Source organism: Orbicella faveolata, unplaced genomic scaffold, assembly GCF_042242905.1.
Source record: "Orbicella faveolata isolate gen_17 unplaced genomic scaffold, um_ofav_v1 contig_35, whole genome shotgun sequence".
Lineage (NCBI taxonomy): Eukaryota > Metazoa > Cnidaria > Anthozoa > Scleractinia > Merulinidae > Orbicella > Orbicella faveolata.
The window spans coordinates 24,513,530-24,532,894 of NW_028301564.1; the positions used below are offsets into that span (position 1 = coordinate 24,513,530).

Below are 19,365 nucleotides of genomic sequence, written 5' to 3' on the forward strand. Positions count from 1 at the left end.
TTTAGCTTGAGCAAGTTCCGAGACCAATAGGCGCACTGAACAGATCTACTAAGATAATTGCGAAATTCAAAGGCAGAATATAAAATACTTTTTACTTGGCGTTGTCTTCGGGGTCGGCGTCGTCATTGTCTAAACTCTCTCTAACGTGAAATGACTAAGTTCCGCGTATTTCGGTGAACGTAAGAAACGACGGTAAATGTTTTGTATTTCTTTTTGGAATTGATCGCTGGCATTACATATTCAGTTTGAGCAGGTTTTTAGACCGATTGGCGTACTAAACAGATTCAGATAGTCACGAAAGTAGAGGGTAAAATATAAATCCATTTTTTACGAGCCGTCGTGGTATCCCTATTAGGGATTAGGGAGTTTAAGAAACCAGGACGCGACGCCGAGGACAACGTCGATTAAAAATTGATTTTATATTTTACCTACGAATCTCGCGATACTCTAAAGTCATTTTCCTTTGTTTCTCAGTGTCAAAACCATCACGAAACTGAATCTCCGACAGGGCGAAACATTTGAAATAAAAATAAAAAAATTGGCCCTCCTGGTTCACGTCGTGGTTTTCTTAAGCTCCCTGTTGTTTTGCAGAGGAGGGCAAAGAAATGTATCAAGAATTATAACACACGTGCACAGCCATTGTACAGCTCATTAAATCTAGTATCGGCTTGAAAAGGCGACACAACGTTTTGAAACTATCTCAATACAAGCACGTGGTTAAAGATGCACGTGCGGCGGCACGCGACAGCTTGGGAAACGCCTCAGAATCGCAAGTCTTGGAGTAAAACTTGTCTCGTTTCTTGTGCACATGTATTCATGCTAAATGATTTGGGACCACCTGGGACCGCCAAAGCGGTCTTGTTCATAAACAGGAATCCACGAGCAACTGCGCATTCAATCGATCGGTGTTCAGCGTGCTTATGATTGGTCAACAATTCTTTTGAACTGTTGCGATCAACCTCAGGCTAATTGGAGGTAATTTTGTAAAGAAACACAAAACCACTGATTTCTATAGGTTCCTTGACGTAAAAGAATTACACGGGATGTTGAAAAGGCAAACAAAAAGCAACATGGCTTTGTATCACCAAACCTCAAGCTAATTGCCGGTAATTTGGTGCTGGTAAGAAACCGCTAAATTCTATGGGTTCACTGACCTAATAAACCTTGCGGCATGTATGAAGAGCCCTCAGAAGAACCTTTTAAACACGCGCCTTTTGCTTGCGATTTACCACAGCTCTTTCATAGTTCTATAAAGGTACATCTCGCGTATAACTCAGCATAATGCATTCAATTTAATGATGTTTCTAGTTTTCTACGAGCAAACACGTCATACGGCTGACATAAGGTTCATTCGCTAACTGAACTATGTACGACTATTAGGTAACAAAAGATTTGTTCGCGTGTAATGAGCGGATTGAATATTGGACCAGTGTATTGGAATGCCTAGCCGTTAATCGCAAAGGCTAGCGACCGCGGCGTATTTTCAATCCATTGTTTGTGTAATTTTTTTTCTGTAAATTAATTAACAATATTTTGCCTTTTAACGTAAGCGAAAGGGCACCGAATAATAGATTATTACTAGAATGATTTTAATAGTTCAAATTTTGTCATTATCTCTTTTCTTCTTACTATAGGACACCGTCGACACTGCGCCGGAGGAATTTGAAAACGGAGGTTTCAATCTGAAAACGCATCAAACGTTTTCCGTCCACACTACGCAGGAGAAATTTGAAAACACGACAATCACCGGTCATTTTGGATTTGTGTTTGCGGAAAACTCGGTCAGGGAAATCACATGATTATCGCGACGCCTTCGTTTTCGAAACACTCCGTTTTCAAAATGTTTTCCGTCCACACGAAAACGAAAAGCCGGCGTTTTCAAATTCCTTAGGTTTGAAGAGAGTTTTCGAAAAGCTCCGTTTACGTGATGGATCAGTGTGGACGGTAGGCCTACTAGGAAAAAAGCTGCATTTTCAAATTTTTCCGGCGTAGTGCGTGATGCGCAAGCAGTGTAAAGGCAACAGAAAAGAGAGCAACTGAAAATCTCTTCGTAGTCTGGTCTTGGCGGAAAATAACAAATGAAAAGGTTGCATTACATCAGTAACATATTCATAAGAAAAGTGCTTCTATACACTTGTTTCCAAGAATGCAGAGCACAGACTTACAACTTCCTTCCTGACGCCTTCAAAAGTCAGGAAGGAACGTAAATGTGTCTACGTTACGTAAGCTATTGTAGTTTCCCGGTAACACAGCTTCGCCGAGCTAAACAATGCCCTGAACTGCCAAAATTTGAAAATTACATTTGTGCAAAACGATTCCGCTTTCGTTTGAGAATATTTTTCTATTTGACTTAGTTTCTCATTCAACGCTGGATGCGTGAGGTAGTGGTAGTTAATTCATGACTCGCGGCATGTTTACGCAAAATTTTACGATTTAAAAGTCATTGATGCGTTCACCATTATAAATGAACGCAAATTTGCCTTCAGAGGTAAGATGTGTCAAAACAACCGTGAACATTCCTGATAACTGACGTTTTTGTCTTGAGTCAGTCGCGAACGGCAAGCCGACAAGTGCAGTGGACCGGATTCCTAATTACTCTACACTGGCGCCATGCTGTGACGAAATTTTGCAGCGGAAAGACACACAAATACTCAATTACGTTTGCCAAGTGGTAAATATTTCCTTTTTCCCGCAAATTTTGCCAACGATGCTGAACGAAACAGTGAAAATCCGCGTCAAGGGGTCACTGTGCGACTGCATTGACGTTCGCGTGATTTCTTTCAAATGTATCGCGTGATGGAAGTTACATTTGTTTACACTTTTGAAATCACGCAAAACTTGACGGTAGAGTAGCGTCCACCTTTAGCAACCGTCGCCGCAGCGTGAACGAGCGTGAACTTATCGTTGATATTTTTTTACTTTCCCTTTTAACGTCAACTTGCTTAGCGCTTTCGAGTAGAAGCGTCGGATCACAAGGATAAAAAGGGTTACCTCGGATACCAGTTGTTCTTTTTTTAAAAATGATGCGCGGAATTGAAAATGTTTGATTGTTGGAATAGCCGTTGCGTGCTACACATGCCTTTGAGAACAAACGGAGGTCATTGAAAAATACTTAACAAGAAAAGCGCTGGTCTGCAATTCATCATTTCGTCCAGGGCATGCCGAGAGCCACTGCTGGGAACAGTTGTGTTTAGTTTGTTTGTAAAGACCTTACAGTTAAATACTAGAGGTAAGCCAAACCAAATATAGCTATGGAAGCACAGAACTGCCAACATCGCTTTTTTTCCACGTTGTATCAGTCTGCGCGTGCAAATATGTTCCGCTTTCCACGCACCAGCTGCAGCATAACTTGAAGCATTTGAAAAATCACGCAAAGGTCATAGAGAAAATTCCTTACATTCCCCTGCTGCTGGAAACGACAAACAAAAACTCCCTTTGCAATATCAGTCGAACCTTAGACACGGTGCAGCTAACACCTCTGCGAATCTGAAGCGGCAACTCCGAAGAATCTACCGCGACAATGCTCCACAACGTACCCACACTGTTGGTTTACTACGCGAGCTCAGCCGTTTTACTCGTGGCGTTTTTAACTCTACGTCTTCTGCGGTTTTTTCCTCGTTCACAGTGGCTCATCTTTGAGATGATGAACAAGATCGCGACCATCCAAATGCCCCGAGAGAACTACAGACATTCACTGTTCACTTGGCCCATGTTCACATCCATGCGTTCATCCATCTTACGCGAGCTGCAGAAGTCCGCTTCTCGCGGAAAGCCCGCCCCAGACTCCCAACTGGTCTCAGTGGATGGCAAGTCACGCTGCCGGCTCTTGGACTTTAGCAGACGAAACCGGCCACTGGTTGTCAACTTCTGTAGCTGGACGTGTCCCGTTTTCCGAACCAGGGTGGACGAGTTTCTCAGCATCGCGCGAGAATTCAGTGACGTTGCTGATTTTTTAGCGGTGTACATCGAGGAAGCTCATCCCTCCGACGGCTGGGCGTTTAAGGTGAGCGCACCCGATCAAACACTTGATATAACTGTCATAGATTCGGAAGCCCCTTTGCCAAATTCACGATACATTGCTTGGCGTTTCCGTCGAGTTCACCACGGCGTTGTAATGTATGATGCGAACCAAATGTCATATCAAAGCATCACTGAAACGAGAGCATATTTATGCTCTGCATAAAAATAGCTGAATCCCTTAGCTAGGTAACTGGAAACTGTTGCGCACTGTGCCAACATGCTGTGGAGGGATCTTTCATCCCTATGATGAATCTTACCACAAGGTCTTTAAACATGAAAAGTAAATTAAACGCGAACGTTAGAGTGATAAGTAGACATTGCTATTTTCTAGCAAGGATGACATGCAAAATGGAATTTGACAGTCAAAACTGCATTCTTCCGATCATCTTTCGTACAAATTCCATCAGGTTCTATATTTCAGTTTAAGACAAATGTCTCTGAAGAATTTGACAAAATGGCTCCGACGACCTTAAGGGGAATTATTCTCATGCCTAAAATCACTGAATGTTGTCTACGTATTTTTTTGGACAGAATAACGTCACCATATCAAGACACCAAACCCTCGAGCAAAGGTGCAATGCCGCAAGGTTGATGCTGGACTCGGTAGAATTTCATAACTGTGCTGTGATGGTGGATAACATGGACGATGAAGCTAACAAGGCATATGCCGGAAGGCCAATAAGACTTTACATTATAAAGAATCAGGAGATAGAGTACGCGGGAGGAACTGGGCCCACATTTTACAATTCCAGCGACGTGAAACAATGGCTGCAGAGTGTCAGAACATCTGTGAAAAACACTAGGCACAGAGCATAGAGTAATGGACAGAAAACAAAAAAATAACTTAAATAAAAACAATTGTTCTTGAGGACACCAGCGTTCCGACATGCAGAAGGGTCCTCAAAGCCTTTTACCACCGAGAATTTGTCGTACCACAAATAAAAAGCGGGTACACCCTGATACACATATACAAGTCCGTTCGCACTATCGCACTGGCTTCGAGGCCTGAGCACCTTTTGTGTAATTAAGTAGCTTCTTGTAAGATCCTTGTAAAAAGACAACGTACATTACACTTCCTCCAGGACGATAAAAGAAAAAGTCAAGGGGAACAATTTGTGCGTATTTATTATTGACTCTGATGTAAATACATTACTGTACAAATATAAAACTAATTGTATATATAGCAAACTGAACACTTTAAATTTTTATAAATATATAACGTCTCAATATACACCCGGAGAGTGATTACCACGCACTTGCGGCGCTAATGACTGTTACAAGATCACGTACCAACTGAAAGTGTGTTTCAAGTAATTTGTCGACAATAATGAATAAATAAAGATATAATCTTCAAGAATGCGTGGGGCGTGAATATTTCACTATGGAAGCGCGATAAGCTAAGTTATGTTGAAGGTTCATGCTCTCAGGATTGCCCTAAAGCTGGTAGAGAATGGTCTTTTAATTTTGGTATTCTAGTTCAGGAGATTTGTTTTGGGCAATACTGCTCGAGAGTTAGCACCGTCGAAATCTTGACAGTTCCTTAAGGGTGTCAAGAGGTGCTTGGTACAAGTGGGTAGTTTAAAAAGGCTAGTAAAGTAATTGAGCTATTGACGTGAATTCGTCCAATTAACAGGGTCTCTTGCGTCAGAATAGTTAGCAAACAGAAGGAATGCTTGTCGGATAACGGATAGCTGTCGTATATCGCTCTCACTCACTCAAGACTAAAGTGCATCTAATGGAAAACTAAGATCTGAACTTTGAGCGCGGCTTTGATGAGCTCCTGGAGAAATTTTACTACAGTAAACAGATAACAGAATTTAAGTTACTGGCGCGAATTAAGTATGCATATCAAGTCTGACTGAAAAAAAAAGACAATACTCTGTCTTAATGCAAACACAGACTCTAAAAATCAAAGACCTCAAATATTCCCTTTGGATAACCTAAGATTTCTGATAAGGTTGCGTCGCACCCACAGATGAATGCACTATATAGTTTCAAAAAAAAAAGAAGATGTTATATAATAAAACATCCAAATTCCTTGCATTTTCTGAAAGTGTGGAAAAATACTTTTACTCGCGGAATGCAGTATGCTTGAGAATGTCTCTTGCTTTTAACTACCATAGATGGCCGTATCTGAAAGGCGATAATATACGAGAGCATATTGTTGTGTCTATTGGGAAATACAGAGGGGTATCACCCCGGCCATATCAATATCTTGTTGTTTGCTTGTCTATATCAGTAAATGTTTTAGTCTAGGGCAATATATGATCCCTCGTTTTTGTTAATATTCGTATTTGAAAATGTTTGCAGTCAAACTATATTGAGTGAGTGGAAAATATCAAGGGTTTGTATTTTTGCTGTGTCACTATCGCGTCAACTGAGGGAGCTTTTAGCAATGACAAACAACGGTGTTATGCAGCTCATGTCACGCGAACCAAGCGTCTCAACAGCTCCTCAGGCAAATTTCGTTTCTGATAATTACTGGAGCTGAGATTCATTGTTCGAAGGTATGCCTATGTCTGCGAAGTTCACACGCTCTCCGAATTGCTAGAACTGTAGAGATAACAATTTATCATAAGTAACAATTCAAGTTATCTTGCGCGCTTGCAGAAAATTCAAAACGTGTGTCAGTAAAAAGTTGTAGATAAGGGGGCCGCGCGTTTAGCGCAAGTTCGGAACAATGCATGCTCTAAAGTCGATAGGGCGTAACAAGACCTTCAACTCTTACACGGGTTTAGAGAATCGTTCCAAATTTGGCACCACTTTAAACGCAATAACGATACATCTTATTACGACACTTCAAAACTGCAGCTAACCTGGGTTAGCATTGTCATCAAGTTATAAGTGTTTTGTACAAAGAGCTGTTTTTCGTGCAAGCACCAAGCAACGACTACATGTTTGTACAGATGGCTCCACGCATAAAATGGTTTCATGGTCACATTTCACTTATTAAAACCATGTGCATATACTACTTATATCTTTGGTAGAAATTCCGGTAAAAACTGGGAACGAACATGTCCCCTAGCTTCTCTTAGTTGGTGTCTCTCTTAAGTCAGTTTTTATTATAACTCTTAGTGTTTTTCAAAGTGAGTTTATGTATTGTTTTGTACCTTTCGACTCACAAGAGCCGTTTAGGTGCAAAGAGAGGCTTTCATCGTCATCATCATCATCCGAAAAAGTTAATTATAGACCACAGCGAAAAGGATGTGAAAACTAACGGCTATTTTTAACAGGCGACACACTGAGCTGCGTGAAATAGTGTAAATAAGCTTAAGAATAAACGTCCAAAGAAAACACTGTAAAACATGCAATTTGCGGACTCTCTTAACATCTCTCCTGTGAAGGTATCTTAAAAATCTGTTTTATACATTACAATTGCGTGATCTCAAAGTGGACCGTAAGCTGTTCACGAGCCTTTCGAAAGTCAAGTCACATAACTGATGCATTGCCAGGCGGATTAGCACGTTGTTAGTTCTAAACGTTTTCCCTCTTCAACGCTGACAACTGCAACTCGAACACAACGCAACGACAGCTTAACAAGAAAGCAGTGCTTGAATTAAAGAGGCTTAGGACACAAGATCACCATTTGGACATTTCGTGATTCGCAAAGTTTCCAGAACAAACGGGGGTCATTTTCCGCAACGAAACGCACAGAATGTACTGCGCACTCGATAAATCATTCCACCTCGCGCACGCAGAGAAATTGTCGACCTCAATTGTTCGCTGGTGGTTCTCAGTCACTTTGTTGTGACTACAGATGCGCTGTTTGAATAGAGGCGCGTTAAAATCACTCAGGCAAAATTGTGCACGTGCGTGAGTTTAGGTTCCAACGATGCCATGTTGGCACATCGCACCTGCCGCCCGACAAAATAACACCGTCATGATCACGCGAGAGTTCATGTGAAAAGGTCACATTTGTCGAAAGTGTTTTCAAGAGAAACAAAATTTTTAACATTCCTTGGGTGCTGTATAAATACGAGCACACCGCGACTCTCAAAGCCTGGGAAACTGTTGGAGAGGCTGAGCACACGAGGTTGAGTCGCAAGCTCAGAAAGCCACGGTACGGAACAATGTTGCGAAAATTGACCGCCACTGTGTTACCGTACTGCGCGGTAACCGTTTTGCTGCTGGTCGCGTTCTTTTTTCTCAGTTTTCTCCGTCTCTTGCCCTGTACGAGATGGATCGTGGTTAAACTGATGCAAATGGTTGCATCGATCACACTGCCCACCGAAGTCTACTGGCATTCACTGTTCACATGGCCAATGCTAAAGTCGCTGCGCAACGCGATTCTGCGCGAACTGCAAAAATCAGCGCGGATCGACCACCCGGCTCCCAATCCCTCCCTGGTCTCCACGGATGGATTGTCGCACCGTCGTCTTTTCAACTTTTGCAAAGGAAATCGTCCGCTGGTTGTCAACTTCTGCAGCTGGACATGCCCAGTTTTTCGGGCCAGGGTGGGCGAGTTCCTCAGCATTGTACAAGAGTTCAGTGATGTGGCTGATTTCCTTACTGTTTACATCGACGAAGCTCACCCGTCTAACGGATGGGCCTTTAAGGTGAGTTCAAAACTCCCTACTTAGTTTTTAGCGCCGAGAAAAACTGAAGTGAAGCGTACTTTTTATTTAGACACCGTTTTTACACCCATTTTTTAAAACATGAAACTCGTCGCCCTACGCTCCATAGGAGCGTAGGGCGACGAGTCTTTGCAATACACGGTGACTAAGGTAATAAAAACTTAAGTGACAAGGTACATGTTTTCAGTGATCTATAAAGAGCATAAAGCTTACAGAAACAGCGTTACTAATAGACTCGATCTTGTTTTCAGAACAACGTTGTAATCCCTAACCACGCAACCTTAGAAGAGAGATGCCAGGCTGCAAAACTTATGCTGAACTCGGTGAAGTTTAACTGCCCCGTTGTTGTGGACACAATGGAGAACGAAGCTAATAGGGCCTACGCCGGGCTTCCTATAAGACAGTATATAATTAAGAATCAAAACGTGGTTTACGCCGGACTACCTGGACCAACGTATTACAACCCTAAAGAAGTTGAAACGTGGTTAAAGGAGTTCAAAGCTGAATTTATGAGAACTGGACGCCACAGGGCTTAAAATGTAAAAACGCAGTTGACTAGAAGAACGACGTTAACGTCCGTTTGACTTGTTCGGTCACGTCGCATTCGACAAACCAGACAAGAGGAAATACAATTAGGATAGATGACCAGCACCGGAAGTTTTTATAAACGAAAAGTTGACATTAAATTAAATGGAAACATTGCCTTGAAACTTTCCAAGGAAATACTATCGGAAGACTGACAAAGAACAATTTTAATTTCCCGTTAGATGCGATGTAACGAAAAAAACAAAGCGATCTTTTGACGTGCTTTGTTCCCACGAAAGCCTATAATTGTTTGCTTAGCTTATTTACAAGCAGGCCAGAAGGGTTGTGGTCATGGATCTGTAGGAATAGCTTCTTACTCGGTCGCGACAACTTTAATTCTAGGCTAAGCATGATAATTGATGAAAGAATGCCTTTGTGTAGGAAGTCAGTCTTTAAGTAATGTATTTAGAATTGTTCATTATTCAATTACACGAATGTAAATAAATTACGTGTTAGCCTACTCCACGCGTCCTCTGGTTTAAACTGAACACGTTGTGTCTACCCTCTCGGAGCTATGGTCGTGATTACAAAAACGAACCGAAGCATTCCTTTGCAATATGTCTCAAACGCTACCGTGCTGTTTTATGCTGAAAGGAATTTTTATTACAGTGTGTAGCAACTTTGATTGGCGTGTCAGTTCCAGCTGATTAAAACTGATTGCGTGCGTTTGAACGAAAGGCCGTGTTGATTTTTCCTGCCCCCCCAAGGGTTAAGTCAAGCTGTAGTCAGGCCCAAATACCTCAAATCTTATTGACTTGTTTTCCCGATCTTTAAATCCAAAAGGTTGACCAACGTATCTCCACAATCCGTCGAAGTTTGAAGAATCGTGAAGCACGGTTTTTGAAAGATTGGGCAATTGCCTCGGGACGCGTGCCACGCCACTGCGCCAAACAAGCCGTACAGCTCTCTTAATTAACAATATTGCGCCGGGGACCAAGAGCCGGAAGGCAATGGTAACTGTTTAAATGTTTACAATTCCTTTGTTGATCGTTTGTGTGTATCAAACAGTCACATTAGCACTTTTAGCAGTAATTCGACTCAATCACGGTCGTTGAACAGTTTCAAAACGAACGAAAACTGCAGATAAATCGCGTATTCACCCCTGCGGATACATTTCACTCCGTTAAATAATCATCCGGAAAACATGTTTTAGTTGTGGAGCTGAGCTATTGCTGTTGACCAGACCTTGCAGATTTACATTGAACGCGCCAATGTCAATCACACACTACCGGTTCATGTAGCGGAGCACGATTCTGCTCTTTCTTTGATGAGAAATCGTTCTTCATTAACCATTGAGAAGAATAATGGAAAAGCTGCTCGTGTTTCTCGTCTTGTTAATTTGCGCGAGAACTTGATAAAATCGATATCGTGACTCGCGGTGAATGAGGTTTATGTTTCTTTTGACACAAATTACGTGTTAATAATCATTGAAAATGAGTGATAAACAATACAATGATGACGGCAATAGGCGCTAAACAAAACAACTTGAAGTGGCACAAGGGGAAATCGATTGGAGATGGTTTCCTTTGGGGCAAAAATTCAAAAAACAGAACGCATCTTTGGTTGGCGATCTATTGTCAATGAAAATAAACCTGATGGCAAGTGTCGCGATTTGGAAGACTGCAGTGATGCAATTGCAAACGAACTGTTAGCTGAACGGTGCCCGACTGGCGGACACTTGTCATACACACGCAAACAAGCGTAGACCAATATTTGCCAAGCCCTTGTAAAATGTACGTTCGAAAAAACATTTCTCTCGCATATGTGACTGAGGTCACTGTGTAAACGAGATTACAAATTAATCTTCGCTCGCTGAAACAAGCACGCAGTTAATCTAATTTCCTATTTCGCTTAGAGCTCTGTAGGATGGGTTATTTTATATGAGCCCGTGTTAGCGAATGTACATGTGGTGTAGCCTACGTCATTGGCCTTTCGTGCCGCAGGAGAGCCGGGTCACGCGAACTTCGTCTTGACTGTAAAATTGTTTAATTGCCTGTCGCACGAAATCTGTCTTACATCCATATGAAGCAGAAATGCGTGAATTTCTTACTCAAATTTTCGTTTGGTCTTCCGTAATTCAACACTAGCTCTGTACGAAATTTATCGCGACGAAACTTCTGGAACTGGCTTCACGCGAAATTAAAACGCCACAAAATTAATCACGCGATGTTTGATCAAGCTAAATAGCAAATTCAAAGAGCAGAAAAAATTCTGCCCTCAATTATTAAAGAGAAAAATATCGCAGATAACATATTTTCAAATTATTTGTAAATAAGCTAAGCAGATAACATATTTCAGATTCAAGCTTCTCACAGTCATAACAGTTGGGCTGATCTAACTTGGTTTCAATAAAGCTCTGATAAGGTAAATCAAAATTATATCAGTAATAAAATCCATGTTTGCTTATCCGACGAAATGTTATTTGTTTTCACTTTTCTGTTGGGGGAGCGCTGTGTACATAATTAAATAACTCATGTTGCAATTTTTTTGTCCCACTAAATTAAATTTCGACACTTAATAAATTAAAATTATGGAGTTATTTTAAGAGTCCGACTGTTTCAGATAGTTGATTCGTGTCTTTGCGAACTAAAATAGAGAATGGAGCTAAGGGAAAAGTGTCTTTGTCCAACGACACTGCCTTAGATAAATTTTTTCCAAGTATTTCATGGATGCAATAATCAGCGTGTTTTAATGTGACAACATTTGGGCTGGTTATTGACCAGTGTGTTGTGAACTGAGCGGGCATATCAAAGCCATGAAATGACCTCCTACTGAAAGAAAAGTGTTGAAAGCATTCTTTTTCCATATTCGACCTTGGAGTATTCTGGTTTTTTTTTCTCTCTCCCTTAGGTCAAGCTGTTGAATCTGTCAACGCCGCCTTTCGTCCTAAACGACTATTTTTACCCATAATTGTAACGGTGCTGTGCGTATAAGACAAAAAAAAAAATCTATGACAGCAACACTTTGAAACATCTGGAAGTCTTCACCACAAAAAAAGGACCAAAGTCTTATAGCGAGTGAGTAACTAACGCTGTTTGGTCCTGTGTTAACAGTAACAATAAAAATGTTCAGCTAATCATGGTTTCCTCTTATTCCACTGTTTACAAAACTGTCTTTAAAGCGCCAAAGAGTTTAGAATAGGGGGCGAAATATTGTTGCTATTTTTACCGACAAATCCGCCGGGAAAAAATAATCAGTCTTTTCATCAGCAACAAAAGAACTCATTGTTAAAACAATCTAAAAATAATTTGGAGTTTGCAAAACGTTCTGAAGGTTATCGCTGGGGTAATTTTTTTGTTCCATTGTTTTCCGAATGAACGACAAGAAGGCATATTTTTATGTTTTTATTCCTTAAGGCAAGTTTAAACGATGATCAACACAACTGTGTTTTTATTTCCCTGTTACAACCGCATTAAGCGAAAGTGAATTTTAGCTTGCAAAGAATTTCTCGCAAAAAAAAGATCATCTGATTGACAATGTTTGGGGCAAGGAAACGTTGGACGTGACCACAAAATCATTGACATTGCTCGGATCAAGGAAACAACTTGAAATCTATGTGTCAATGTTAACTAAATAAACGTTTAAATATTGTTCTCTCTTATCTGACAGTTCTAAATGGCTTTAAATACCTCTTATCGAAAAACTGCTGCTTTGGCCAGCTGGAGCAAAAGATGGCCGTGAGCTTGACTTCTTTCTTACGAGTAAGAAGAACCCGCTGCTCATTTCAAGTATTCAACAGGGAACAGATGAAATCTAACCTCAAGTATCCTAATTCCGGGGCTTTAGAAGAGTCATCCTACCAAATTCTAGACAAAATGAAAATATTAAGTCTTGTGCTTTGTAAAAATACCGGAAGGTTTAATGGTAGTACTCACCAAGATCAATTCAACGAAAATATTATGCGTTTTACACGTAATCCAAAGACCCAAGTAAAAAATAGATATTCGTGGGAAAATGGAACACGTTATGACGTAACCTTTCAACGTCACGCGATCGCGGCTGATTATCACGCGAGGTAAACTCGCGAGGAGAAAATAAATCACTGCAGTTGTTTCGAAAGTTGAACAAGGAAGTTTTCGAGCAAGGGTCTTACTGGAGGTTATAATTAGCAAAAAAAAAAAAAATTAAAAAACTATTTTCTTTTCGCCACAATCTCTCTGAAGCGTGACTAAGTTAATTTCATTCATTTGTGAACGTACTGTCCGAACATTTCATCACCGGAAGTTGTTCATTTTACCAGATTTCGTATGCCATTTACTTTTAGATTGGCGAAATGTGTCCCATTATGAAGCATTTTAAACAAAATCACAACAGTATCAAACTTTCCACCTACAAGGGGGACAGGAAATAGGTTGGAGAGCCTCATTTATAAAACGGCTATCAAGTACAACGTCAGAGGGGTGAATTACACCATTAACTAAAGAAAACTAATGGTAGCAATCACTGGACAATTCTGATGAGTACACGAGAAAGCTATCGCGGTTACATAACGAGTTGTTTGAAGTGAACGCATCAGCACGCTTGCCATAAGTCGTAAATCACAATACAAGGAGTTACTTCCGAAAGGCGAACGCGGACACGCGTGCAAACAAAGGCTGTTTACCAGCTCTAGATAGTCACGCGATGATTTCTTAAACAGTTAATACCGAACTGCGTTTCAGCAAGCCAAGATTATCGCAGGTAATGCGAGAGCGTTCCCGGGCAAGCATAAATCGCCGGTGTTTCGCTTTTTCGCAGTGGCCTCGTGCGAAAAATCGATCGCGTGATTGCGAGTTTGCCGAAGTGTGTACGCTTTGTTGGTTTGCAGACCCTCCAAGGTCATTCAACGAGAAAACAACTAGTAATTTAACAAAGCGCTTTGTTTGAATCACTTTACAGCATTAGGCTATCGGTATTTCCTTGCCGTTTGACTGGTTCTTCGTATTTTTCCTTCAGCTAGGACGCTGTGGATTATCATGCTCCCGACGCGTTCAACTGTCAGGAAAGTCATGTTCTTTCTTTCCGGTTTCGGGATAAACAGGCCAGTTGGCAAAGACACGCGCGTTTGCCATCCCGTGACATTCACCAACTTGTTGTGGTTTTTGGTGACAAGGAAATTGTAATCAGATTTCATGTTTGTATTTTCTAAGGTGAAGTAAAAACGATAACCGAACAGGGGTTAGTCAGGGGATTAACATACCCAGCACGATTCAATTTTTCGAACTCTATTTATTTGTCTCACCTTGTTTTGTTTTACAACACAAATGGGATGACTGTGCAGCCCGAGATTAAAATAGTTGGATCGTATTTTCGTCCTTAATTAGCCACAGGCAAATGCCACGTAATTGGTGACATTGGCTTTTAAGGCGAAAAAACGGATCATACATGCTTCCAACCAACTGAAACAAACTGAACTGGTTAATTTATACCCCAAAACGTCTCTTACTGAGAGCAATAAGTGTATATATAGATATGTATGTATGGTAAATTAAACGGTGTCTTTTTCCCAGTCAGGAATTTCCAAGAGACCACGAAAGAAATTCATGTCAAATTTATCGTTTTTTCCTTCGCCAAACTGGCAACATTCGCATTTTCAGGTCTGTTGAATATGATACGATGCACGCGCGCGGCGTATACAAGTTCGCCTAGCGTTCGTTGTTGTCCATAGTGTTTTTGCGCAAAGTCCAAAACCCGTCGATTTTGTAGTGCTGAATCAGGGCGCTGAATGGTATTCGCACAATGACGAGTAGAGAACGTAACACAGCAGCTACTTTTGTAGTTCTTCGTTCAGCCTGCCTATCAAATGGCGCTGTTTTGTTTAAGTCAGTATACAGCAGCGATTAAACGTTGCCTTCACTTTCTTTCCATCTCGCCAGCCACCTTCTGACCTCTTGTGTTTTGTAAAATGTCGGTCCCATCCCGCCGGTGAACTCCACTCTCCCATCCAAAATGATGTAAAGGCGTATTGGCAGAGCGCCATAAGCAAAGTTCGCTGCGTTCTCCGTGGAATCCACCATCAAGGGTGCCTTCAGCTTGGACGCATTCATCAACAGCCGGGCCGCCTCAATCCGTTCCTCTAAACTGCGGTGCTGTTTCACGTCAAAAGCCGTCTGAATTGTGCAAATAAAAGTAGATATGGCACATCAGTGTAAAGCTCGCCCTTCCTTCCTTCGTCATTAGCTATTCAAACACGTCTCCTTTCAGTACGAGATACTGTACGGTATAATTTCACGGTTCCTCAAATTTGCGTAAACATCCCTACCATAGCTCCCAGTAAAAACTTAGGCTGTACGAGTGAACTACGTTTAAACCAGAATTACAGGCCGCTTAATTCTTTATGCAATACTCCGAGCCAAAAGCAACATTTGGGAAATAAGCCAGGATCAAACAAAGTATTAGTAAGCAACTCAGACATTACACATGGACTGTTATGATTACCTTGAAGGCCCATCCGTCCGTTGGGTGCGCTTCTGAGATGTAAATCACTAGGAAGTCAGCTACGTCGCCAAAGTCCGCCATGATCTCGCCAAACTCGCGCAATCTCTTCATGAACACAGGACACGTGCAACTGCCAAAATTGACCACAAGCGGCCTGCTCTCCTTGGCAAAGTCTAAGAGATGTAATCGAGATTGACCATCGGCAGACACGAGGGAGGGATTGGGGGCTTCTTTACCGGGCTTGGCTTTTTTCTGAAGATCTATCATCAATGTCTCCGTCACAGCCTTGTACATCTCCCATCCAAACAGACCGTTGCCGTACACCTCTTGGCTGATCTGGCATCCGGCAAACTTGATGAAGAGTTTCACGACCAGCTTGCGAAACACAAGCGTACAGAATAAAAACCGCAGGATGGCGAACGCCAACAGCAAGGCCAGCGATGCCGTGTAAAAAGGAAGCACCACAGAAACAGACATGGCGGAGCTAGTAGCGAGCGACTCGTCAATAACGTCCGCAGTCAATGCTATTACTCGTTAATCAACGGAACACGCGCACTTATGGAGAGCACTGGAATGTGACTGCGAGAAATCTGATTCAGCGCTGTAGACAAGTTTCAAATACCGTCGACCTCCGTGTTAAACCTTGCGTGATGTTTTGGAGTATGAGGTGATAGGACTCTAGAGATAAGGGCAGCAGGCCGGCCTGCTTGCACACGCTTCTCACACGCTACTTGGTGATGTCTTTCGCGCTTGGTTGTGTCAGGTAAATCGCTGTTTCACCGAACGTGGCGCACACGTAACAATGGCAAAGCTCGCCTCGAGACAAATTGATGGAATGATTAAAGAGGCTTTAGGCGGCTTTCCACGCGAGCTTAGACTAGTCGACGATTAAAAGGGCGAAACTGGCGAATAATCTTCATATACACGCAATCCTCAGCCAACTCTCGAGTGAAGTTTTCCTTCTTGGAATCGCTTAAATCAACTTTAACACAAAATCCTCCAGTTGAAGGGCCAGAATTGGTCCTGACTAAAGCTGTTTTGCACCCAACACAAGCTCTCCTTATGCTGCCACTTAACCTCGTGACGTCATCTAGAACAATCCAAAAGCCACAGTAGACTAAGAAAGAACTAGAGAGCTGTCAAAGCGAATGTCTGTTGACTGCCGCCGCACATTATCTTGTTTTACTGAGCGCCCATTTAAAACACTGAAGCCCTTTCTGGGTTAACCGCAAAAATGGCGTCTCCACCACGCGCTCAGACACCGAGGGATGAGAGAATAATTTTGCCGGTTCCGCCAGGCTTCAGTTAGTTCCTCACGGATAAAATAAGGCATGATTCGTTTTGCCAAATGCCCTGGCAACTAACGTATTTATAATGACGCGCGTGCTCACCGCTAATGGTTGCTAATCGTTTCCGGACAAGAGCGATAATGTTTTCCTCGGTAGTAATTTAGCACAGATGTCATCGAGAGGAACATAGCGAGGGTCTTGTCAGCACTCTCTAGTTAGCACCACTCCGATTCTAACATCATTACTGGATAAACGTCGTTAAATACTGCTAATTGTACAAACAAGGTTACTTCAATGTAACTGAAACAGCGCCTGGCAAAAGAACGAGTCTGATATCGCCATTGTTCACTTTGCAGGCCAAACAATTATCGTATTTAGACCTAAGGTTAATTGATACAGTTACAGTGAATAATAGTCTAGTGTAATTGTCAGCTAATTGTGGGACAATTTTACATTTAGTGCGTCGTTCTGCGGCTTCGCTTGATTAATTCGGGAAAGATATCTAATTCGTCGAATACAGTAAATGAGATGCAGTTGAAAACCAAAATGTGTCAGATCAAGTGCAAACTTGCAGAAGATACCGAGCGACTTTTTGAAAATGCGCTAGCACTCATTAACTGTACTTTTTACGTTCTGTTTATTCGCCTTTTTCTTCTCTGCACTACAGAAAATTATTCGCAACAACAGTGTGCACTTATCTCCATCGTTGCGTACGTGTTCATGTACAAGTTGTAACATTGCCAGCCATCCTAACCTCGATAAACAGAAATAATCAACCCAAGTCTTTTCACAAGGACATCTCTTTCTTCACACACTGCTTGAAACCTTGCCAGCCACTTTTCTCGGAGGAAGGAACCTGTTTACATAGCAGATTGTTAATTAAACACTTTGGATAACGTGTCATAGCCTTTCTGATGTCATTAGTCTCTCTTTGTACACTTCAACTCATATTACACCACTCAACGTGAATTGCCACACCTGACAGGAAATGGCTATGACACTCCACATCCTTTCCACAAATGAGACGTGAAATTGATTAATGAACAACACGTGAAATAGATACATTAAAAGATTAACGAATTAAGAGTCTTAACCCACTGACCCAGGCTTGAAAACGAGAGCATTACAGCAACAATGGCCCTAAAAACTCGGAGTGCATCTCACTTGTCATTAGATGTGATCTACCCTCACACTAGTGTTTGTATACACGTTTTCCAGGTGATCACAATGATTAGGACTCGACAGTAACACTTATCATTTAATTAGTAACGCACTTGAACAACCCACACAGCAGGGATCTAATTGTTACTGAAACTAAAAGGAAATAAGCTATGACTGCACACTTAAGACATCACTGCAATGACAATAATTAGTTAAATAGTTAATTAGTTACTGTGTTACGAAGATTACTGTCCGAACAAGCGCCAACACTCCAACCAAATCTCGAACACACGATTTCCTACAGCAACGGGCTAAGAAACAGATTTGTGCTCACGTACAAAGAATTGATCTCACACTAATATGATGGAACAAGCCTTTAAAGCACAAAAGCAAAGCTAGATTCTGAAATAAACTAACGAAAAATGATAATTAAGCTTGCCAAGGCATCTGACACTTTTGACAATGTGAAAAAGATGCGAAATAGATACGAAATAGATACAGTAAAAGATTTACTCTCTTAGCAAGTACCTCATACTTGACCTCCACAGAAAACACATCAGAATTCCAATTACGAGGAAGCGAGCCAAGGCTCTCCACGTTCTTGACAATTTTAAAAAGTCACGAAATAGATACAGTAAAAGATTAATTCTCTTAGCAAGAACCTCACACTTGACCTCCAAAGAAAACACATTAAAATACCAATTACGAGGAAGCGAGCCAAGACTCTTCACGTTCTTGACAATTTCAAAAGTCACGAAATACATACAGTAAAAAATTTACTGTCTCAGTAACTACTTCACACTTGACCTCCACAGAAAACATATTAAAATACCAATTACGAGGAAGCGAGCCAAGACTCTTCACGTTTTTGACAATTTCAAAAAGTCACGAAACAGATACAGTAAAAGATTTATTCTCTCCACTAGAGTCTTTCACTTGAACTCGACCTCTTTGAAACAATAAAAAACTCTCGCAAGGTACGTTATATAACTCACACCAATATAAGCGCTTGTACGAGTCCGAGCTCGTGGTCGTCATCTTGTACTGAAACTAGCCGTGTAAATTAAAGGAATCTCATGTTTGCTGTTACATTTCCGGAAACACATTGCGTGCTGAATTTCTCAGACGAGGAAGTGACATCTCAAAACGAGGAAGTCTACTTCACAAGCGGATGTTTAGAACACGTTTAGGTATTGCTATGCAACCAACACTCTTCCCCCGGAGACGGCTTTTCTCGTCATTAGTTCCTTTTTAACATCTTCCTTGAGCAAAACAGCGTTAATTCTAAGCACCTGCACTTTGCAAAGACACTGGGCATG

The 19,365-nt window shown here is 41.5% G+C and overlaps 4 protein-coding genes and 1 long non-coding RNA gene across 5 annotated transcripts in view; 3 read left to right on the forward strand and 2 right to left on the reverse strand.

Annotated features, from left to right (window-relative positions):
- The first annotated feature begins 2,471 nt into the window (after positions 1 to 2,471).
- Positions 2,472 to 5,377, forward strand: LOC110057713 (type I iodothyronine deiodinase-like). Its single transcript, XM_020764299.2, has 2 exons — positions 2,472 to 4,003; positions 4,552 to 5,377. Exons 1-2 carry the CDS (start codon positions 3,521 to 3,523, stop codon positions 4,834 to 4,836), a joined length of 768 nt encoding a protein of 255 aa, XP_020619958.2. The 5' UTR covers positions 2,472 to 3,520; the 3' UTR covers positions 4,837 to 5,377.
- A 2,622-nt stretch (positions 5,378 to 7,999) lies between these two features.
- LOC110057712 (type I iodothyronine deiodinase-like) lies at positions 8,000 to 9,639 on the forward strand. The gene is made up of 2 exons (XM_020764298.2): positions 8,000 to 8,576; positions 8,846 to 9,639. Exons 1-2 carry the CDS (start codon positions 8,091 to 8,093, stop codon positions 9,128 to 9,130), a joined length of 771 nt encoding a protein of 256 aa, XP_020619957.2. The 5' UTR covers positions 8,000 to 8,090; the 3' UTR covers positions 9,131 to 9,639.
- A 177-nt stretch (positions 9,640 to 9,816) lies between these two features.
- Positions 9,817 to 13,001, forward strand: LOC149103982 (uncharacterized). Its single transcript, XR_016202146.1, has 2 exons — positions 9,817 to 10,132; positions 12,030 to 13,001. It is a non-coding gene; the product is annotated as an uncharacterized LOC149103982 (long non-coding RNA).
- A 1,366-nt stretch (positions 13,002 to 14,367) lies between these two features.
- LOC110057676 (thyroxine 5-deiodinase-like) lies at positions 14,368 to 16,073 on the reverse strand. Its single transcript, XM_020764266.2, has 2 exons — positions 15,597 to 16,073; positions 14,368 to 15,268 (listed from the first exon to the last, which is right to left on the reverse strand). The coding sequence occupies exons 1-2, from the start codon at positions 16,071 to 16,073 to the stop codon at positions 14,999 to 15,001; spliced, it is 747 nt and encodes a 248-aa protein (XP_020619925.2). The 3' UTR covers positions 14,368 to 14,998.
- Positions 16,074 to 17,503: 1,430 nt separating this feature from the next.
- LOC110057706 (calcium uptake protein 3, mitochondrial-like) overlaps positions 17,504 to 19,365 on the reverse strand; it is a 28,343-nt gene continuing 26,481 nt past the window's right edge. The window contains exon 13 of the mRNA XM_020764293.2: positions 17,504 to 17,741. Within this exon, the coding sequence (XP_020619952.2) occupies positions 17,673 to 17,741 (69 nt within the window). The 3' untranslated portion in view covers positions 17,504 to 17,672. The remainder of the gene's footprint in view (positions 17,742 to 19,365) is intronic.